The sequence below is a fragment of the Gossypium hirsutum genome, chromosome A11, assembly GCF_007990345.1.
Source record: "Gossypium hirsutum isolate 1008001.06 chromosome A11, Gossypium_hirsutum_v2.1, whole genome shotgun sequence".
NCBI classification, from domain to species: Eukaryota; Viridiplantae; Streptophyta; class Magnoliopsida; order Malvales; family Malvaceae; genus Gossypium; species Gossypium hirsutum.
Window position 1 is genome coordinate 121,938,570 of NC_053434.1, and position 18,242 is coordinate 121,956,811.

The following is an 18,242-nucleotide window of genomic DNA, read 5'->3' on the forward strand; positions in this document are numbered from 1 at the left end:
CATTTAATAAATTAAATGCAAAATTAAACAAATTCACAATTAACACTAAATTTATTCTATTAACAAAATCATGGAAAATTCAAACATAATAATATTAACAATTAACTTTCACCAAATCAACCTGAAAGCCCGAATTAAATACTAAAAAGTTAATATCGTTACCTTTAAATATCAAAATATATAACATGCGTCAAATACAAATATCAGATTAGACCAAAAATAATACAAAAATAATGTCAAATCTAGATATAAAATAATAAATTAAAAAAATCTATGCTTTTTAACTTTTTTTTTCCCACTTTATGTGCAAACCAACAAGAAATTTGTTTTTTTTTTCAGTTATCCCAATTATTATTCACCTTTAAATGAAACCAAAAGTGCTTATAAGTTATAACACCAAATCCAAGAAACATTACTTTCACATATCATAACTCCTCTATCAAATTCATGAGATATGCACCAAGTTATAAGAATTTTGTGAAGGGAAATGTGACATTTAAATATATATAAATTTATTATTTACGACACATTATTATCTGATTTATTGACGATATATAGAATCATATATTATTAGTGCATTAAATATAAACTCAAATATGGATCAAAAGGGGCATATATAAGAGGTAAGCAATGATGACTTTGCCCATTTCAAATTTGGTAAATATATATATATTGAATAATTTAGGTTCTGATCATATCTGTTTTTTTTTTACACAATATTTAAAACTACTTATAGCTCCTACTTGACCCATAAATAAGAGGATAATGCGTTTTAGCACACTAAAACTCACGTCCTCTTGACAATAATACTTATACCAATCGAATTAATTTAATGGTAAAATTACATTTTGATCATTTCTCAAAATTTATTATTTAACTTATTTTTATCTCACATCATCTCATCTATTAATAGTATATAAAATTATACATCATTAGCTCATCAAATATATATAAACTCACATATGAAGAAAAGCAGGGGCTTAGATAAAAGATTGGCAATGGCCTTGACCATCCAAAATTGGTAAAGTTTATCCTTTAATCCTTCGAAATTTAGGAAATTAGAAATTAATATAATAATAAAACTACATTTTGAGTCCTTAATAATTTCATCTCTAGCTCTTAAAACAATTTTCTTAAGTAAGTATAACTGGATGGTATAAATGTAAATTTAGTGGCTTTTAAATATAAATAGTTTAATTTAATTCTTTTTGAAGGAAAAATTGTAATTTGAGACCCCAAATAAAAGTTAAAAATTTAATTTAAAGCTTTTTAATTTTATCTCGACCCCATCACATAATTCTTAGCTTCATCTTTACATATCCGAAGTAAAAGCTTAACCGATATCTATATATACCCGTTAATCGAATCGATTTTAATAATATGTGTAAATGAAGCCAAAGAGATTATTTCGTCTCAACCTCTTATATGGGCAGACCATACCTAGTTTTGTCCAAAAGACAAAGCAACCCATTTTCGTCTATTTTATTTTTTCAATTTTTTTTTCATCTATAAATATAAATTTTCTTCATTAAAATCTAACTCACAAAACCCATTTCTCCAGACTCCAATACCTTTCATATTACTATTTTTCCCTTCATTTCCTCATTTTGTTTTCTAAAAATGGCTCAACAAAATATACATTCACTAGGATTCGTATATTTCATGGTACTAATCTTATTCTCTTTGTTTTCACATTACAATGCTTTGAAAGAGGATTTGAATGCTTCTTGCAATAATTATAATATTGAAGATGAAATGGCTGCCGGGTACGATCCGGGAGCATACCCTTCGTATTTTACGGCCATCGAAGGTGGCGGGATGAAGCTCGAGGATCCAATGACAGTGGCGTTGAGGGATGATGAAGTTCTTGGCATGAAGCAGAGATATGGTGTCGCTTTGAGGTGGACTGAAACTGTTGTTAATGTTGATGATTTTGGTGCTCATGGTGATAAAAATGTTGACACTGAGGTTAATGCACTTACCTTTTTTTTTCATTTGAGTTTTAGTAATTTACTTGTGGTGAAATATCACATTAAATTTTGGGGCTTAATTAAAGTTTTCAAAATTCTAAAGGGTCTAATTAAACTTTTTCAAAAAATTTTAGGTTTATTGAGAATTCACAAAAAGTTTAAAAGGTTTAATTAAACTTTTTAAAAAAAATTAATCAGAAATTTCAAAAATTTTGAGAGTCTAAATAAAACATTTAAAATTTTGAAAGATTTAATGAAAATTTTCCAGATGATTAGAGCCCGCCCCTGCTCACTTGTAGAGTTGGGGGCCAGACTGAGTTCAAGCTAACATCATGCATGTTTATTTAAGTTCGATTTAGTACTCAATTATATTTATAAATAGTTAACTTAAATCCATTTAAATTATATCTTATTATTTTTCATATTTTATATTATATTTAAGTATTTAAACATAAACAATTTTAATTTTTCTAATATTTAGATATTTAACTTTCATTTATAAATTTAAAAACAAGTGAAACTAAGTAGCCGGCTAAACTTGACCTATTTTTAATCGGATTTTTTTATATTTAAATTTATTGTTCTTTCTTAACATCTTTATTAAAAAAAATTCAAATATCATATTCTAAATTTAAAAACAAGTCAAGAAGTTAGACTCGAATATAGAATCCAAACTTGACCCATTTTCAAAATAGATTTTTTTTATCGAAACCTATTGTTTATATTTAATATTTCTATTCAAATTCTCTCAAATCTCGAACCAGTGTTCAAGTTTCTGTCAAAATTTAAGGCATTGTTGTCTAAAACTTTAGGCATTTGAGAAGGCATGGAAGAAAGCTTGCTCATTGAATGGTGCAGTAATTCTTCAAGTACCCGAAGGAAAGAACTATATTCTCAAACCTGTTAAATTTTCAGGTCCCTGCAATTCCAATCTTACAATCCAGGTTAGTCCTTGAAACATTTTCGACATCCTGTTTGACACTCGAGTTAGAGTAACATTAAAGATTTTAACGATTAACGACTCGTATTTAAAAAAAATTGTCAGATACTAGGGAACATAATGGCATCAGATGACAGATCAGATTACAATGAAGATGGTAGGCACTGGCTTTTGTTTCAAAAGGTTGATAATTTGTTGGTTGAAGGTCATGATGGTGGGATTATTAATGGGAATGGGATGATTTGGTGGCAAAATTCATGCAAAATTAACAAAAATCTCGTAAGCTTATATTTAGTACTTCGTATTTATTCTTACAATTAACCATTTGGTTCAATTCTCTAATCAAAATATAATGACAATTTTTTGTTGCATTGTTTTGCAGCCATGCAAGGATGCTCCAACGGTATGTTAAAGTTCTTTCTTTTTTCCTTTATGTTTTTCCCCTAACTTCATCTCAAATATTTGATAATTACATACAAGTCTATCGTAGAGGTGTTCATAGGTCAAGCCGGACCATTTCATGGATACAATTTAGTCTTTTCTAAACTCGACCCAACAAAAACTTTTACGTCAATTTTTTTGTAAATAACTAACTAAAATCCGTTTTTAAGTCTAGTTATATATTTTTAAAAAAAGTAAATTTTATGTTACTTTTAATTTGATATAAATTATATAGTGTATTAAAAATTAAAATAAAATATTAGAAAGTTAAAGTCGGGTTGGGTTTCAATCTTGAATGTTTGAACCCAAGTTTGACTTATATTTTAAACGAGTTTAATTTTCTTGTTCAAACTCATTTTTTGTATCTAATATTTTTGTCCAAACCCTCTCAAATATTATATTGAACTTCAATTTTGGATGAGTGAGTTGAGGGTTAAACAAATCTAGATTTGGTAAACTCTCTATATATTATTATAGGCTCTTACCTTCTACAATAGCAAAAACTTGGTAGTTCGGAACTTGAACATCCGAGATGCGCAACAAATACATGTTTCCTTTGAAAAATGCACCAATGTTGAAGCTTCTGGATTCAAGATAACCTCCCCAAAAATAAGTCCAAATACCGATGGGATTCATATAACAGAAACAAAAAACATTCGGATCACAAGCTCCATCATTGGAACAGGTATCGTTTTTAATTGATTAAGAGTTACAAATATTGAGATTTGAACTTTTAGGTCCGAATATTTAATTTAAATATTTTCGTTCTTAACTAAAGGTGATGATTGTATCTCCATTGTAAACGGATCTCAAAACATGCAAGCTATGGACATAACGTGTGGTCCAGGTCACGGAATTAGGTGATTTAACTCTAACTTATACTTTTATATATATATTTCCAATAAAATTTTAGGGTTTATGTACTCATATTTGTGATGATTGTAACTCAGCATTGGGAGCTTAGGATCTAAAAATTCCAAGGCTTATGTCTCTGGTGTGACTATTGATGGAGCTAAACTATATGGGACTGCAAATGGAGTTAGAATCAAGACATGGCAGGTAAGTTTTGAAGTGTTTATGTTCAATATCCATATTTGAAATATAATCGAACATGTTATCGGCGTATGATCGGATTTAATCTTGAAATTTAACTAAACTCGATTTCATCATAAAAATTCAACTGCTTAAACCGTTCAATTCGAACTAAACTTAAAAATGTTAAAAATATGATATAAGTTCATGTGCTTTTCATAAATTTAAAATTTAGTCCTTCTATTTTTAAGATTTCAAATTCTGGTCCAACCGTTAATACTGTTAATATTATTTTGTTAACTAAAGGGTCATTACAACGTCGTTACATTGCTATCAAGTGAGCATCTTTTTTTAATTTCAAAATACTACACCGACAAATTTAACAAAAAAAACAGTGTTAACAATTGGACTTGAATTCTGAAATTTAAAAAGTGGAGACTAAATTTCTAAAAAAGAGTACATGGACTAAACTCTAATTTGTGAAGAGTACAGAAATCTGCTATATATTTTAACCAACTTTAAATGGCCAAAACCCAAAATATCCCTAATTGAAGTAACCTAACATGAAGTGGCTATAACCTAAAATGATCCGAATCACGATGACCTGAGCGGAAAAATCCAAAACAACCCAAACATAAACTAACTCAAACCCGATAGACTTGGACCCTAAATGGTTTGAGCCAAAAAATGCCTCAAACTCGAAATGACCTAATCTGATCTAGATTGACCTGTTCAAAACCTAACTCGACAAATCTACTCCAAAAATATGAAAAACCCTAAAAAGAATTAAGCATACCCGTCTCGGATATATACTTACATCAAACTTCGAATCCAAGTAACATAAATGATTTAATGATGTCCAGGGAGGATCAGGAACTGCAAGCAACATCATATTTCAAAACATTGAAATGTACAACGTGAGTAACCCGATCATCATAGACCAAAACTACTGTGATCAAAGCAAGCCATGCAAGGAACAGGTATTTGAGAGTTACCCACCAACTGTTTGTTTATTTGTCCCAATGAGTAATCCACAACTTATTTTGGTTTTTTAATTCATTGTAGAGCTCAGCAGTTCAAGTGAAAGGCGTGTTGTACAACAACATTAATGGGACAAGTTCTGATGAAATTGCAATAAATTTTATTTGCAGCAAAAATCATCCTTGTCAAGGGATTGTGTTGCGAAATGTGAACTTGTTGCAGGAAGAAGAACATAGACCAGCTAAAGCTATTTGCAACAATGTCATGTTGAGTGAAGGGGATAATGTTTTCCCACAATGCCCTTAAGCCCTTTAACATATAAAACTATATATATATACAGTCTGACTCTGTAAATCAATCTATGTTAAAGAATAATATGAAACAATTTGGAAAAGGAAAAGATTGAATAACACTGTTGTAAAATATGATTACGTGGTTGAATTTGAATAAAGTTTAAATTCCTATGTTGTTTCATAATTGTTTACAAATTCAGGGATCCTTTCATAAATACTATAACTATTCTTCCTTATCCACTGATGCGTTTGTGTTAACATATCTCGTAATGTAATAATAAAAGATTTTCGTTAAAATGAAATCTTGGTTGACGTCAAGTCTTGAATTTAATTTTTGGGCACAATTTATTTGGAAAAATAAGAAAGAAATTGATGAGTTTGTAATAAATCTAAGTTTAAATACCAAAAACGGCCCTAGTCGCTAAATCCAGGTACTAAAATGGACCAAGAAAAGGTGTAAGTATTAAAATGGAACTAATTGACAAAGTTAGGGACTAAAAGTTAAATTAACTCAATTTTTTAATATCCCGAAACTGAACTGTTTATATATATATTTTTCTTTTTAAAAAATCCGCTAGGGAAGAACCGAATTAAAGTCAGTTAGCTAGCTTCTCTCTTCTATGGCGGTGGCTTACAGCCTTCTTTCCTTGTTCTTTTTTTCCCTTTATATAAATTATATTAAACAATCTTACTGAACCATCGTCGGAGAATCAGTCCGGACGGTGATTTTGCCGGCGGCGAGACGAGGTTTAGTGTTTTTATTGTTGTCGCAATCGCGTTGAAGGAAAACCGAGAGTTTTTTTGAATTGATCAGCAGAAACAGGAAATGAATGGGAACCGCTATGGATTTAGAAGTACGGCGGCGGCGGCGGCGGCAGCGAGGGAATATATAAGGAGACATCACTGGCATGGCTCCGGAGAGAATCAGTGTAGTTCAGCTCTTGTTAAGCACTTCAAAGCTCCTTTCTCTCTGGTAACTCTCTCTTTCTCTTTTGATTTCTGGAAATCTTGATTGTTTCAGTTTAATTTATTGGTTATAAAAGAGCTTGAAAATTGAATCACATTTTTTTATATTTGCTATATGATTGAATTTTGTTTGAACAGAAGGTTTCAGTGACATGTTTTGATATATTGTGTTGGATTAAGATTATTCTGAAATTTGACGTTCAAAATTATCTTTCGCTAGTGAAATAAAGAGCTTGTTTATTGAAGTTAATGCTAAGGAGCAGCTCAAAACTTAGATAACAGTTGTTTCTTTCTTTCACTTTTATTGAAGTTTTAACTAAGTCTACTACTAAACTACATTAGACCCCAACATTCTTCTAACATATACAATGCACTTCTTGCAAAGAAGATTGCTCTAAACATATGAGCTCCCCGCTACTTTGCTTAGCCAAAAAAGCAAGTAAATCAGGACACCCTTGAGTTTCTTTATAAACATGTAACACCTTTGATGCAGAGCAGTTGTGTAATTGTTTTTAATGTTCTTTATTTTGTTTTGTAATAAGTAGTACTGTGACTTTTTTATTGAGGTTTAGACTTAAGATTGCTTGAGCCTTGAAAGAATGGGCTAAGTTTAGTGAAATGCTAATGGAACCCTACCAAAACTCAAATTCATCTCACAGTAAAAGAACCCTGCAAAAGCTCAAAATTCCCAGAATATTTATTTATTTTAAAGAAGCTAAAGAAGTTGAAAGAATTGTAGCCTCTTTTAGTTCTCTTACTTTCAATGCTATAATCTTCATTCCCCATCCCCATCTCCATCCCCATCCCCATCCCCCTCAGGCTCTGTCTTCCTTTTCTTTCCCTCAAATGACCCACACGCAGAATAGAAATTTATTTAGAAGGTTTGGTGGTTAGAGATTTGTAGGTATTGATGAAGGGGCTTCAGAAAATTGGGTTTAAAGAATATGGTGACATGCTTGCTTCATATAGTCATTTTTGGTGTAGTGATGCTCTTGATTTCCCCATCTTCCATTCATCATTTTCTTTTTCATGTTCTAATTTTTGCTCAATACAAGTTTTTTCCCTTCCTTCTTTCTCAATGATTTTATTGCATTTCTGCATCTTAAACTATTTTTGTTGTCCTTTGACATAATTGCTTTTTTCCTAGTTTGCAAGAAAAGGTGCAATCACTTTTCCTGGGGCTTCCACGCGCCATCTTTCTTCTGTAGGTACAATCTATTTCACTCTCTACTTGTCTACTTATTTGTTTATTTGTAAGTTTGTTATATAAACTTTGGTGTACCTTAGTATTTGATGGTTCAAAGATCGAACAAGGTGCTAATGCAGGCTTTATACTTCTTTCTTTTCTACGTTAAAAGATGGAATTTGCCTTCAACCTAAGTTTTCACTTATTAAATAATCAAGTTGAAGATGAAACTTTGATTACATGCTGTTTTTCTAGGAATGAGAGTTGAGCTCAACAAACTAATATGAGATTTTGCAATCGGAGATAAGCTAGTTATTAGGGAGCAGAAATGTGTTAATGAATCTTTGGTTCTAGATCACAGGATAGCAGCAAATCTTATGATGCAGTTTGTTGACCTAATTCAAGATGTCCTGATAGTTTTATTTATTTATTTGTTTTTTGGGGTGGGTGTGGGTGGTTTGAATGGGATCTTAATGTTAAAACCTTGGAATAATAAGAGATGAAGAGGGAACCGGGGGAAGGTTTTTCAGGTGAGCTTGGAGGTGGAATGATGGCTTAGAGGATGCTAGGGCCTCGAGATTTAGGGTTTTTCTTAGAAATATGGCATGCTTTGAGGTGGAATTCAGAAAGAAAAGCTACAGGGTGCTGATTTTTGGTTGTGAAGTAGAGCCGGCAGGTTTTTTCCTTTTCCTTTTTGGTGAAAACTTCGGGTTTTGGTTCTAAATCTACAGGTTTAGAGACCCTTTAGAGAAAACCAAGGCTGGAAAGGAAAAGAAGAGGCCTATAGGAGTGTATAGGTAAAGTTCACCACAATCTTGAATCCAGCTAACGGCAGATGGCAATGGTGAGTGGTTGCTTGGCTGATGGTCTTCAAGATTTAGGTTTAGAGTTGCTGGCTTTGGATTTTAAAATACAGAGAGAAAGTTTGAAGGTTAGAGAGATGAAGAAGAAGGGTAACTAAATAAAATAAATAAAATTTTGAAATATAAAAGGGTGGAACGGAGAGTTTTGAGAAGGAAGGAAGAAAGAAGGACAAAGAAAAGGGGAAACAAAGAAAAGAGGGTTAGACTATGCGGTGACTTTTCTTCTAGGTGGGTGAGGTCCTATAAGCTGTGTGGTTATACCATTTGCTTGCTTCCCTCCCTCTTCCCAACTCTTTGAAAGTGTAACAAAGCATTCTGTTGCTGAAACCTGAAATGAGGAAAGATTCATTGGCCCAAAAGTAGCACCCTGTTATTTTCAGCCTGCTGCTCCATAAGACCAACACTTCCACCCCTTCTGCTTGTCCCATCTTTTCATTTTCTGTCAGTAAGTTTTGTTTTTTTTTATAGATAGATTTATTTCATCAGAATGATCTTTTTTGGGTTGGTAAGCTTTTGACTGGCTTTTGCAGGACCATCTCTTTTCAAGAGTTATGGAAGTGCTCATCTGCTTAACAACTTTCGGAGTTCGATTCCAGCTACTTTGAGATTTTGTTCGTTTGCTGTCTCTGAAGATGATGTGTCTAAACCTAATTCCAAGACTCTTGAAGAGGCTATGCTTGCCAACCAAAAATCTATTGATTTCACCGAATTAGACATTAATCTGCTTCCCACTGTAATGATTATTGGTCGCCCCAATGTAGGGAAGTCTGCATTGTTTAACCGGTTAGTAATGTACTAATGTCTTTTTCAATGCACCACACACTTTTTTTTTTGATGTTCTCTACTTGTTCTTTTTATTTATTCTGGTCAAATATTGTTTAGCTTGATAAGGAGGAGAGAGGCTCTTGTGTACAACACACCTGATGATCATGTCACTAGAGACATAAGGGAAGGTCTTGCTAAATTGGGGGATCTGCGGTTTAGAGTATTGGATTCTGCTGGCTTGGAAACGGAAGCAACATCTGGATCTATTCTTAATAGAACAGCTGCCATGACAGCAAATATGCTTGCTAGAACTCAGTTTGCAATTTTTCTTATTGATGTCAGGTTGGTCTTCATTGTGGATCCCCTTTTTGTACATGTATTAGATATTTACTTATGATGTATCTGAGAAATTAAAATATGGTATTAAAGGGATTTGCAAAATAAATAATATAAAGCTAGAGTTTATTTAAAACTTAAAAATTCTCTACATTGGGGCATCATAATAGCACTAGTGGAAAACAGAGCATGCATAATTTTGGGTGCAACGTGAGCAACAGTCTGGAATGAATTTGAAAGCTCTAAAGCAGTGAAATTACTATGCTTTAAAATGAAAGGGAGTTACATAAAATCACACATGTCATTTGGTGCGTATTAGGTAATTTGGTTAGGTTTGAGATTATCATCTATCTTTAGAGGATTTTAATGAAAATGGCTGCATCATAGGAGATTTCTATTTTGCCAATTCTATTGTCTAGATAGTGGTTTGAAGTGTGATGTATGTCAGTTTCTCTTATCTTCTGCTGCATTGCATATATGATTGGCTGGGCAAGGTTTGTTTCATATTTTCTCTGGTTCTTAGTTGTTAGCTTCTCCTATTTGATTTATTACTTATTCAGAAGCAAGAGGATAATTGTAGAAATCAGAGTATTATATATTAAATAGAACATAAATCAGAGTTTTTATATACAACCTATGACACTACTTTAGGAAACTCTAAGTTAGGAAAGATACTAAATAGGAGATATGATCCCTTAAAATAAGGGATTTTAATAAAAAGAATATCTACAAAATATTCCTAAAATATTTACAGAATATTCCTACACTCCCCCTCAAGCTGGAGAATATACATTGTATAATCCCAGCTTGAATAGGAATTTATTGAACACAGGTTTTGGCAAAGCCTTGGTAAGAATGTCTGCAATCTGTCCTTCTGAAGGAATGTAAGAAAGAGTGGCTGTCTTTTTGTTGACTTGATCAGCAATAAAATGCCTATCAATTTCAACATGCTTTGTTCGGTCATGTTGAACTGGGTTCTTGGCAATCTGAATGGCAGATTGATTATCACACAAAACTTCAAAGTGATCCTCCTGATTTGTGCCAAGTTCTTTTAGTAATTTAAGTAGCCAAATTCCTTCGCATATCCCCAAAGCTAGTGCTCTAAATTCAGCTTCAGCACTACTTCTTGAAACAACAGATTGTTTCTTACTTCTCCAAGTTGTAAGGTTACCCCAAACAAAAGTGCAGTACCCACTAGTGGATCTTCTTTCAGTGAGATCTCCAGCCCAACTAGAGTCTGTAAAAATCTTAACAGTTCTGTCTTGTGTCTTCTTAAACATTAAGCCGTGTCCTGGAGTTTTCTTCAAGTACTTGAGAATTCTATTTGCTGCTGCCATATGCTCTTCAGTAGGATTAGTCATGTGTTGACTTATCACATTTACGGGAAAAGCTATATCTGGCCTTGTCAAGGATAAGTAGATTAGTTTCCCAGCTAACCTTTGAAATTTCTCTGTCTACTAAGGACTCATCTTCTTTATTGAATCTCAAGTTTGCCTCCATTGGTGTATCAGCCGGCTTACAGCCTAGAAAACCAGTTTCTTTGAGTAAATCAAGTACATACTTTCTCTGGTTGATCACAAGTCCTTCTTTTGATCTTGCCACCTCCATTCCTAGGAAATACCTTAGCTTTCCCAAGTCCTTGGTTTCGAATTCCCTGTTTAACAACTTCTTCAAATTGCTAATCTCTTCCTCATCATCTCCAGTAAGAATGATGTCATCCACATACACAATTAGGATAGCTTTCTTATTTGTAGAAGTTACCTTGATGAAAAGCGTATGATCGGCAAGGGACTGCTTGTAGCCATTTTGAAGAATGACTTTAGTGAACCTCTCGAACCAAGCTCTGGGTGATTGTTTTAACCCGTATAGAGACTTGTTGAGCTTGCAAACCTTGTTGCTACCTTCAATAGACTTTAAGCCAGGTGGCAATTGCATATAGACTTCTTCCTCAAGCTTGCCATTAAGAAATGCGTTTTTTACATCAAGTTGGTGTAATTTCCAATCGCAATTTACAGCCAAACTTAGGAGTACTCGAATAGTGTTAAGCTTTGCCACAGGTGCAAAAGTTTCTGTGAAGTCTATCCCATATGTTTGCGTGAAACCTCTGGCCACTAGTCTAGCTTTGTATCGTTGGATACTGCCATTTGAGTTATACTTTACAGCAAAGATCCATTTACAGCCGACAGCCTTTTTTCCTTGAGGAAGGTCTGTAATGGTCCAAGTAGCATTTTTCTCTAGTGCACAAATTTCCTCTTCAACAGCCCTTCTCCATTTTGGATCCTTTAGAGCTTCAGCTATGCTTGTGGGAACCTGTTCTTTATCCAAAGTTGCTGTAAATGCTTGAAAAGACAGCATCAATGAATTATAACCAGTAAATTTTTCAATAGGATGCTTGGTGCACTGTCTAACCCCTTTTCTAATAGCAATAGGAAAGTCATCTAGAGTAGTGGACTTACTGATTTCTTCTTCCATTTCGGCAGCTGGACCCAAATCCAATTCTCGGCAAGAATCAGATTGCAAAACAGTCTCAGGGATATGTCTTCTTTTTCTTGTGTAGACACGAAGCTGTTTGGGTGATGGTGTTTTTTGAAGACTGTCAATTGGAGTAGGTGTATTTTCAGGAAGAGTGTTTAAAGTGGGTGTAGGTGAATTAGTCATAGGTACTACAGGAGAATCAATGGGAGCATTCACAGGTGACAGATCTGCAGGTAATGGCGAACAAGATGGCAATTCTGAAGGTTGAGAATGAAGATTAGAAGGAGATACCTGTTGTGGCTGAAAATCACTCCATGTTTCCCCCTGAATTTCAGCCTGAGTGAAATAGGAATCCTGCTCATAAAATGTTATATCCATAGTGGTGAAAAATCGTTTAGAAGGAGGATGATAGCATTTATAACCCTTCTTAAGTGAAGAATACCCAACCAATACACATTTTAAAGACTTAGGATCTAACTTGGACTTATTAGGAGCAATATTTTGGATAAAAACAGTGCAGCCAAAAATTTTAAGTGGCAGAATGGAGGAGATAGGCTTAAAATGAGGAAAGTGCTGCAAAAATATAGATTGAGGCGTTTGAAATTTTAAAACCTTACTAGGCATCCGGTTGATTAAATATGTGGCAGTTAATAAGGCTTCCCCCCACAAATATTTAGGAACATTAGTGGTAAATAGAAGAGAACGAGTAACTTCAAGAAGGTGCCTATTTTTTCTTTCGGCAACGCCGTTTTGCTGTGGGGTTCCAACACAAGAACTAATCTGAACTATGCCCTTTTCCTTAAAAAAATCACCTAAAGACCTAGCAAAAAATTCACTGCCATTATCAGATTTAAAGAGCTGGATTTTAGACCCAAATTGAGTGAGAACCATGTTATAAAATTGCACAAAAACACTAGCAGTTTCAGATTTATCTTTCAGCAAATAAGTCCAAGTTATCCTACTGTGATCATCAATAAAAGTGATAAACCACTTACAATTATCAGCATTCTTCACCCGAGAAGGGCCCCAAATATCACTATGGATCAAAGCAAAAGGGTAAGAAGGCTTGTATGTAGAAGGAAAATAAGATGATTTAGTATGTTTGGCAAGAGAGCAAACTTTGCAAGAAAAAGAATTAGGCCTTTTATTAATGAATAGAGCAGGAAACAATTTTGCAAGGTATTGGAAACTAGGATGGCCTAAACGAAAGTGCCATAACATAACAGTATCAACTTTTCCTAAAGCGGTAAATGACTTGGAGATCTCGATTTTAGGAGAGGTAGGGAGGATGTAGAGACCATTATGCAAGCTGGCCTTACCAATCATCTTCTTCGAGTTCAGTGCCTGCAAAGTACAATCACGATCATTAAAAATTACAGAGCAGTGCAAGTCTGTGGACAATTTACTAACAGAGATGAGATTGCACGCCAGATTTGGTACAAAGAGAACATTTTTAAGTGCAATCTGTTCATTGAGAATAACAGTGCCATGTCCCTCTATTTTGCACAAGGTACCATCAGCCGTTTTGACAGCTTTACCAAAGGTATGGAAAAAATTGTGAAACAATGCCTTGTTACCAGTCATATGATCCGTAGCACCAGAATCGAGGATCCAATTAGGATTCAACTGGGAGGAGAAAAATGCAGTAGAAGAAAGGTTACCTTCTGGATCTTTTATGACCAGATTACCTTCACAAGACCCTTGACTAGACGAATCTGATGGAGCATCGGAACCAGAAAAATTTTCTGGATTTGAAGTAATCTCCGAAGTAGGAGAAGGAGTTTCGGACATGGTCTAGGTTGAAAAAGAAATCGTAACCTAAGCTGATACCATGTAGAAATCAGAGTATTATATATTAAATAGAACATAAATCAGAGTTTTTATATACAACCTATGACACTACTTTAGGAAACTCTAAGTTAGGAAAGATACTAAAAAGGAGATATGATCCCTTAAAATAAGGGATTTTAATAAAAAGAATATCTACAAAATATTCCTAAAATATTTACAGAATATTCCTACAATAATACTTCATTAACAGAGTATGAAGCAAAATTGAAGTTGGAAAACAACAAAATAGGATTTCTATGTTTTGGAAGGTGAGAAAACAAGATGAGAATGTGCCCATTTATGTTGGGTAAACATCCGGTTTATGAAAAGGTGGTTTAAGTTAATTTTATGCTTCTGGTTCGCTGATGCATTTTTCTTCCCTTATTGTAACCACATTTTGTATGGTATAATATTGTATAGCTTGATTACTTTGAAAGTTTGAGACATTTTCTTATATTTACATTTAAAATTTTATTTGAAAATTATGAGAAGACACTACATCATATCAATTTCTTTGACATCTCTAAATCACACTATTGGTTTTGCTGTTGTGCACTTCTATCTTCTCTGTATTATTTAGGTGCAAAAGTTTTCAGGGCATTGTTTTGAGTTCTCTCGATCTCCCTCTCTCCTGTATGTGCAAATTAAATTTATTTTTTTTGTACTTCCTTGAGTCTAGAACTGGGCTGCATCCATTGGATCAAGAGGTTGGAAAGTGGTTACGCAAGCATGCGCCAGGAATCAATCCTATAGTAGCCATGAATAAATCTGAATCGCTTCATAAAGATCCGAATTCTTTTGCCGAAGCTGCTACAGAAGCCCTGAAATTAGGATTTGGGGAACCAATTGCTATATCTGCTGAGACTGGTCTGGGAATGACGGCACTTCATGAATCTCTTCGGCCAATGCTTGAGAATTACATGGCCAAAGTTTTAGATGGTAAGCACTTCTGTTGTCGTTAAAACTCTTTTTTGTTCATGATCAAGATAGCTGTCTTCTTGTGATTAACATTTGACCTTTGTTTGGTATTCTACTTAAAAATAAATTATGAATAGATATTATAATGATTTTTTAATAAGTATATTACATTAATGAAAGTAAAATATAGCTAAAAGGAAAAGAAGACAAGGATAATGTAATTAAATGAGAATTTTTTTCCTTAAGCTAAAAATGGTTGAATTTAGTAAGCACCTTTTAACGGCTTAGGATTGAAAAATGATTGAAAATTTTCCATTTATTAAAATAAGTTATCATACACATTGATAACATTAACCCATTAATATTTTTCACTTAAACCATTTGAGAATTTTTCGATGTTTACCAAATATGCCCTTAGCTTAGGTTTCACTTTCTTTTGTCAACTATGGTGGATTTTTAGGATCAAGTGTATCATAGCCCAGGTACTTCGTACACTTCTTTTGAAGGCACTCATTCTTGCTTCTCCCTGTTGTCTCTATCTCATCATGTTTGCCTTTGATTTGTACTAGGCAAAAGTAGCCAAGATGAAAACCTCAGCCAGGATAACGGTTCTTCTAAGGATGATGAGTCTAAGTTGCCACTACAATTGGCTATTGTTGGACGACCCAATGTTGGGAAGTCTACGTTACTAAATGTGTTGTTACAAGAAGATCGTGTTTTGGTTGGTCCCGAAGCTGGTTTGACTAGAGATTCAGTGAGGGCACAGTTTCAATATCAAGGGAGAACTGTATATCTGGTATATATATATATTGCTTGTTTTAATTCTTAGTTCAATATCAAGTGTACATTTCTTTCTTTCCAAATTCTGATACTCGATGAGCACAAATGAATTCAGTTTAAAAGATTTTATTCATAGAAAGTAAATAATGGTATCTACCAAAATAGAACCTCTCAAAAAGTTGATGTTTGATGTACCATTTCTTTTTGTTTATTGAACTATCTAAATTATCGAGGCTCTTCCGAGTGTTATCCTCATGGAAGTTATCATAAGGTCAGTTTTCCCTTTAATTATCATAATGACTAATCTAAATCTGAATTTTACAAAGAATCCTCCCTTGGCTAGTCTGATACCATCTGCTTTAATTCTATTCGTAGTCGTTTCATTCAAGTCTTTGGATGAACCAGCTTTTAGTTTACGCATTTCTTATCCCGTTTTTGCTGTGGTTTGTTTCTCAGGTTGATACCGCTGGTTGGTTGCAAAGAGGTGATCGGCATAAAGGACCTAATTCATTGAGTGTTATGCAATCAAGAAAAAATCTGATGAGAGCTCATATAGTTGCTTTGGTTCTTGATGCTGAAGAGGTATGTCAAAACTATATATACTGTCTTATATCCTTAAATGATGTTTGGAGGTTAATCCTTTTCAATATGATGGACATATGATGTATCATATGTTTGGAAGCTTTAGGTCTACGTTGCTCTGAATTTTTTCTTGAAGAACCTGTGTCCGACACTTGTGTCAAATGCATGGATATACATGAAAAATTAGAAAATCTGACATACTCGTCTCAGTCACATCCTTGTGTCCAACACTCAAGTCCAAGTAAACTTGCTTGCTTACAAAGTTGTTAGTGAGCTATCTATAAATATCCATGTTACTTATAGTTGAATCAAGATATTGTCGGATCTCAAGAACCGAGTGCCTCAAATTTCATTGAATTAGATACATGTTTTTGTTCCTATCCAAAGGTGGTTCATGATCATTCAGTACAACATATAGTACCTTTTGATGATATGGAATTACGCGCGCATTGAATATTGTAACAACAGGGTGAGCTTTTCTTACATCTAATACTTCCCATTACACGATATTCAGATTGCAAAAGCTCGGCGCAGCATGACACATGCCGAAGTTGTTATAGCAAGACAAGCGGTGGAAGAAGGTCGTGGTCTGGTTGTAGTTGTGAACAAGATGGATCTTCTAAAGGGGCCAAGAAATTCTGCATTGTATAAAAGAGTCAAAGAAGCTGTTCCACAAGAAATTCAGATGGTTATACCCCAGGTTTGTCAGCTTAATCATTATTTTTAATTCCGAATTTTGATAATTAACAAATCATTTTTTTGTCGATTTTATTATGTACTCGATAATTACCATTAGATCTTTTTATGTTACCATGGCCTTGCCAACAGATAACCGGGATACCAGTTCTGTTCATCTCTGCAATAGATGGAAGAGGGCGTGCTGCTGTTATGTCTCAAGTCATCGCTGCATACGAGAAATGGTGTTTAAGGTTGTCCACTGCACGTCTTAACCGTTGGTTGCGTAAGGTCTGTGGCCGACATATTCTGCTTTTAATTCTTATCTTAAAGTCCAAAAAGTGTGTAATTTGTTCACTCAAAGGTCAATCTGTTTGTCTGTTTCAATCTGTTGTTGGTTTAGGTTGCAAGCCGGCATTCATGGAAAGACCAAGGTTCTCAAACCAAGATCAAGTACTTCACTCAGGTGAAAGCTCGGCCTCCCACTTTCGTCGCTTTCGTCAGCGGTAACGCCAAGCTCTCCGATACATATGTAAGGTTTCTAACCAAATCTTTGAAGGAAGATTTCGATATGGGTGGAATTCCAATCCGGATAATGCAACGTTCTGTTCCGAGAATGGCCAGCGGGAGTAGCAGTAAGACTGGCCACTCTACGGGAAAAACAGTAGAACGCACACCATCGGACAAGAGAAGTGTTGTTGTTTAGCCATTGCACTGAACAGAGGCCTGCATTTGCCTTTTTTTTTTTTTTTGAAGAAAAAAATAGTTTTCCTCTTTTGTAGGAAAATAGATAGAATGAAAAGAAAAAGGGTAGTTTTGTAATTTGCTTTTTCCTTTTAAATTAGAAGGAAAATTTTCTTTGTTTCTTAAATTAAGCAGACTTTATTTGCATTAACTTAAGCACACAATACCTTAATCCGGATTTACAATATTTAAATTCACAAAATGGTAATAATTTAAATATTTACAAATATTTTAATTTTAAATTTTTGCCATTTTTATAGAAGGAGAAAGAAAGCATTCCTTTAACCATAAAATTATTTTCTGAAGGATGACTTCGAGACAAGCTTAAATTTCTGCTTGAAATTTGACTAAAAAATTGGTATTGGATAAAATAATATATTTATCTAGATATGGGTCGGGTTATTATTCAAAGCTTGAGTTCAATCTTTATTTTTGATGTATTAATTTATGTGAAAAGTAAATATA

General features: G+C 33.8%; 2 protein-coding genes across 4 annotated transcripts; both read left to right on the plus strand.

The window, feature by feature from the left end:
• The first annotated feature begins 1,527 nt into the window (after positions 1-1,527).
• Positions 1,528-5,826, plus strand: LOC107923307 (polygalacturonase). Its single transcript, XM_016853512.2, has 9 exons — positions 1,528-1,968; positions 2,783-2,914; positions 3,016-3,189; positions 3,293-3,313; positions 3,829-4,036; positions 4,130-4,211; positions 4,302-4,410; positions 5,247-5,363; positions 5,449-5,826. The coding sequence occupies exons 1-9, from the start codon at positions 1,621-1,623 to the stop codon at positions 5,668-5,670; spliced, it is 1,413 nt and encodes a 470-aa protein (XP_016709001.1). The 5' UTR covers positions 1,528-1,620; the 3' UTR covers positions 5,671-5,826.
• Positions 5,827-6,229: 403 nt separating this feature from the next.
• On the plus strand, positions 6,230-17,996 carry LOC107924642 (GTPase Der). 3 transcript variants are annotated; one of them, XM_016855176.2, is made up of 10 exons: positions 6,230-6,630; positions 7,771-7,831; positions 9,203-9,455; positions 9,555-9,779; positions 14,758-15,017; positions 15,566-15,792; positions 16,233-16,358; positions 16,873-17,058; positions 17,187-17,324; positions 17,437-17,996. In XM_016855176.2, the coding sequence occupies exons 1-10, from the start codon at positions 6,484-6,486 to the stop codon at positions 17,737-17,739; spliced, it is 1,926 nt and encodes a 641-aa protein (XP_016710665.1). In that variant the 5' UTR covers positions 6,230-6,483; the 3' UTR covers positions 17,740-17,996. The 3 variants fall into 3 exon arrangements, with proteins under 3 accessions (XP_016710665.1, XP_040936177.1, XP_016710666.1); XM_041080243.1 differs by lacking the exon at positions 6,230-6,630 and having other exon boundaries at positions 7,770-7,827; XM_016855177.2 differs by lacking the exons at positions 6,230-6,630; positions 7,771-7,831 and adding an exon at positions 8,263-9,117.
• Positions 17,997-18,242: the final 246 nt, after the last annotated feature.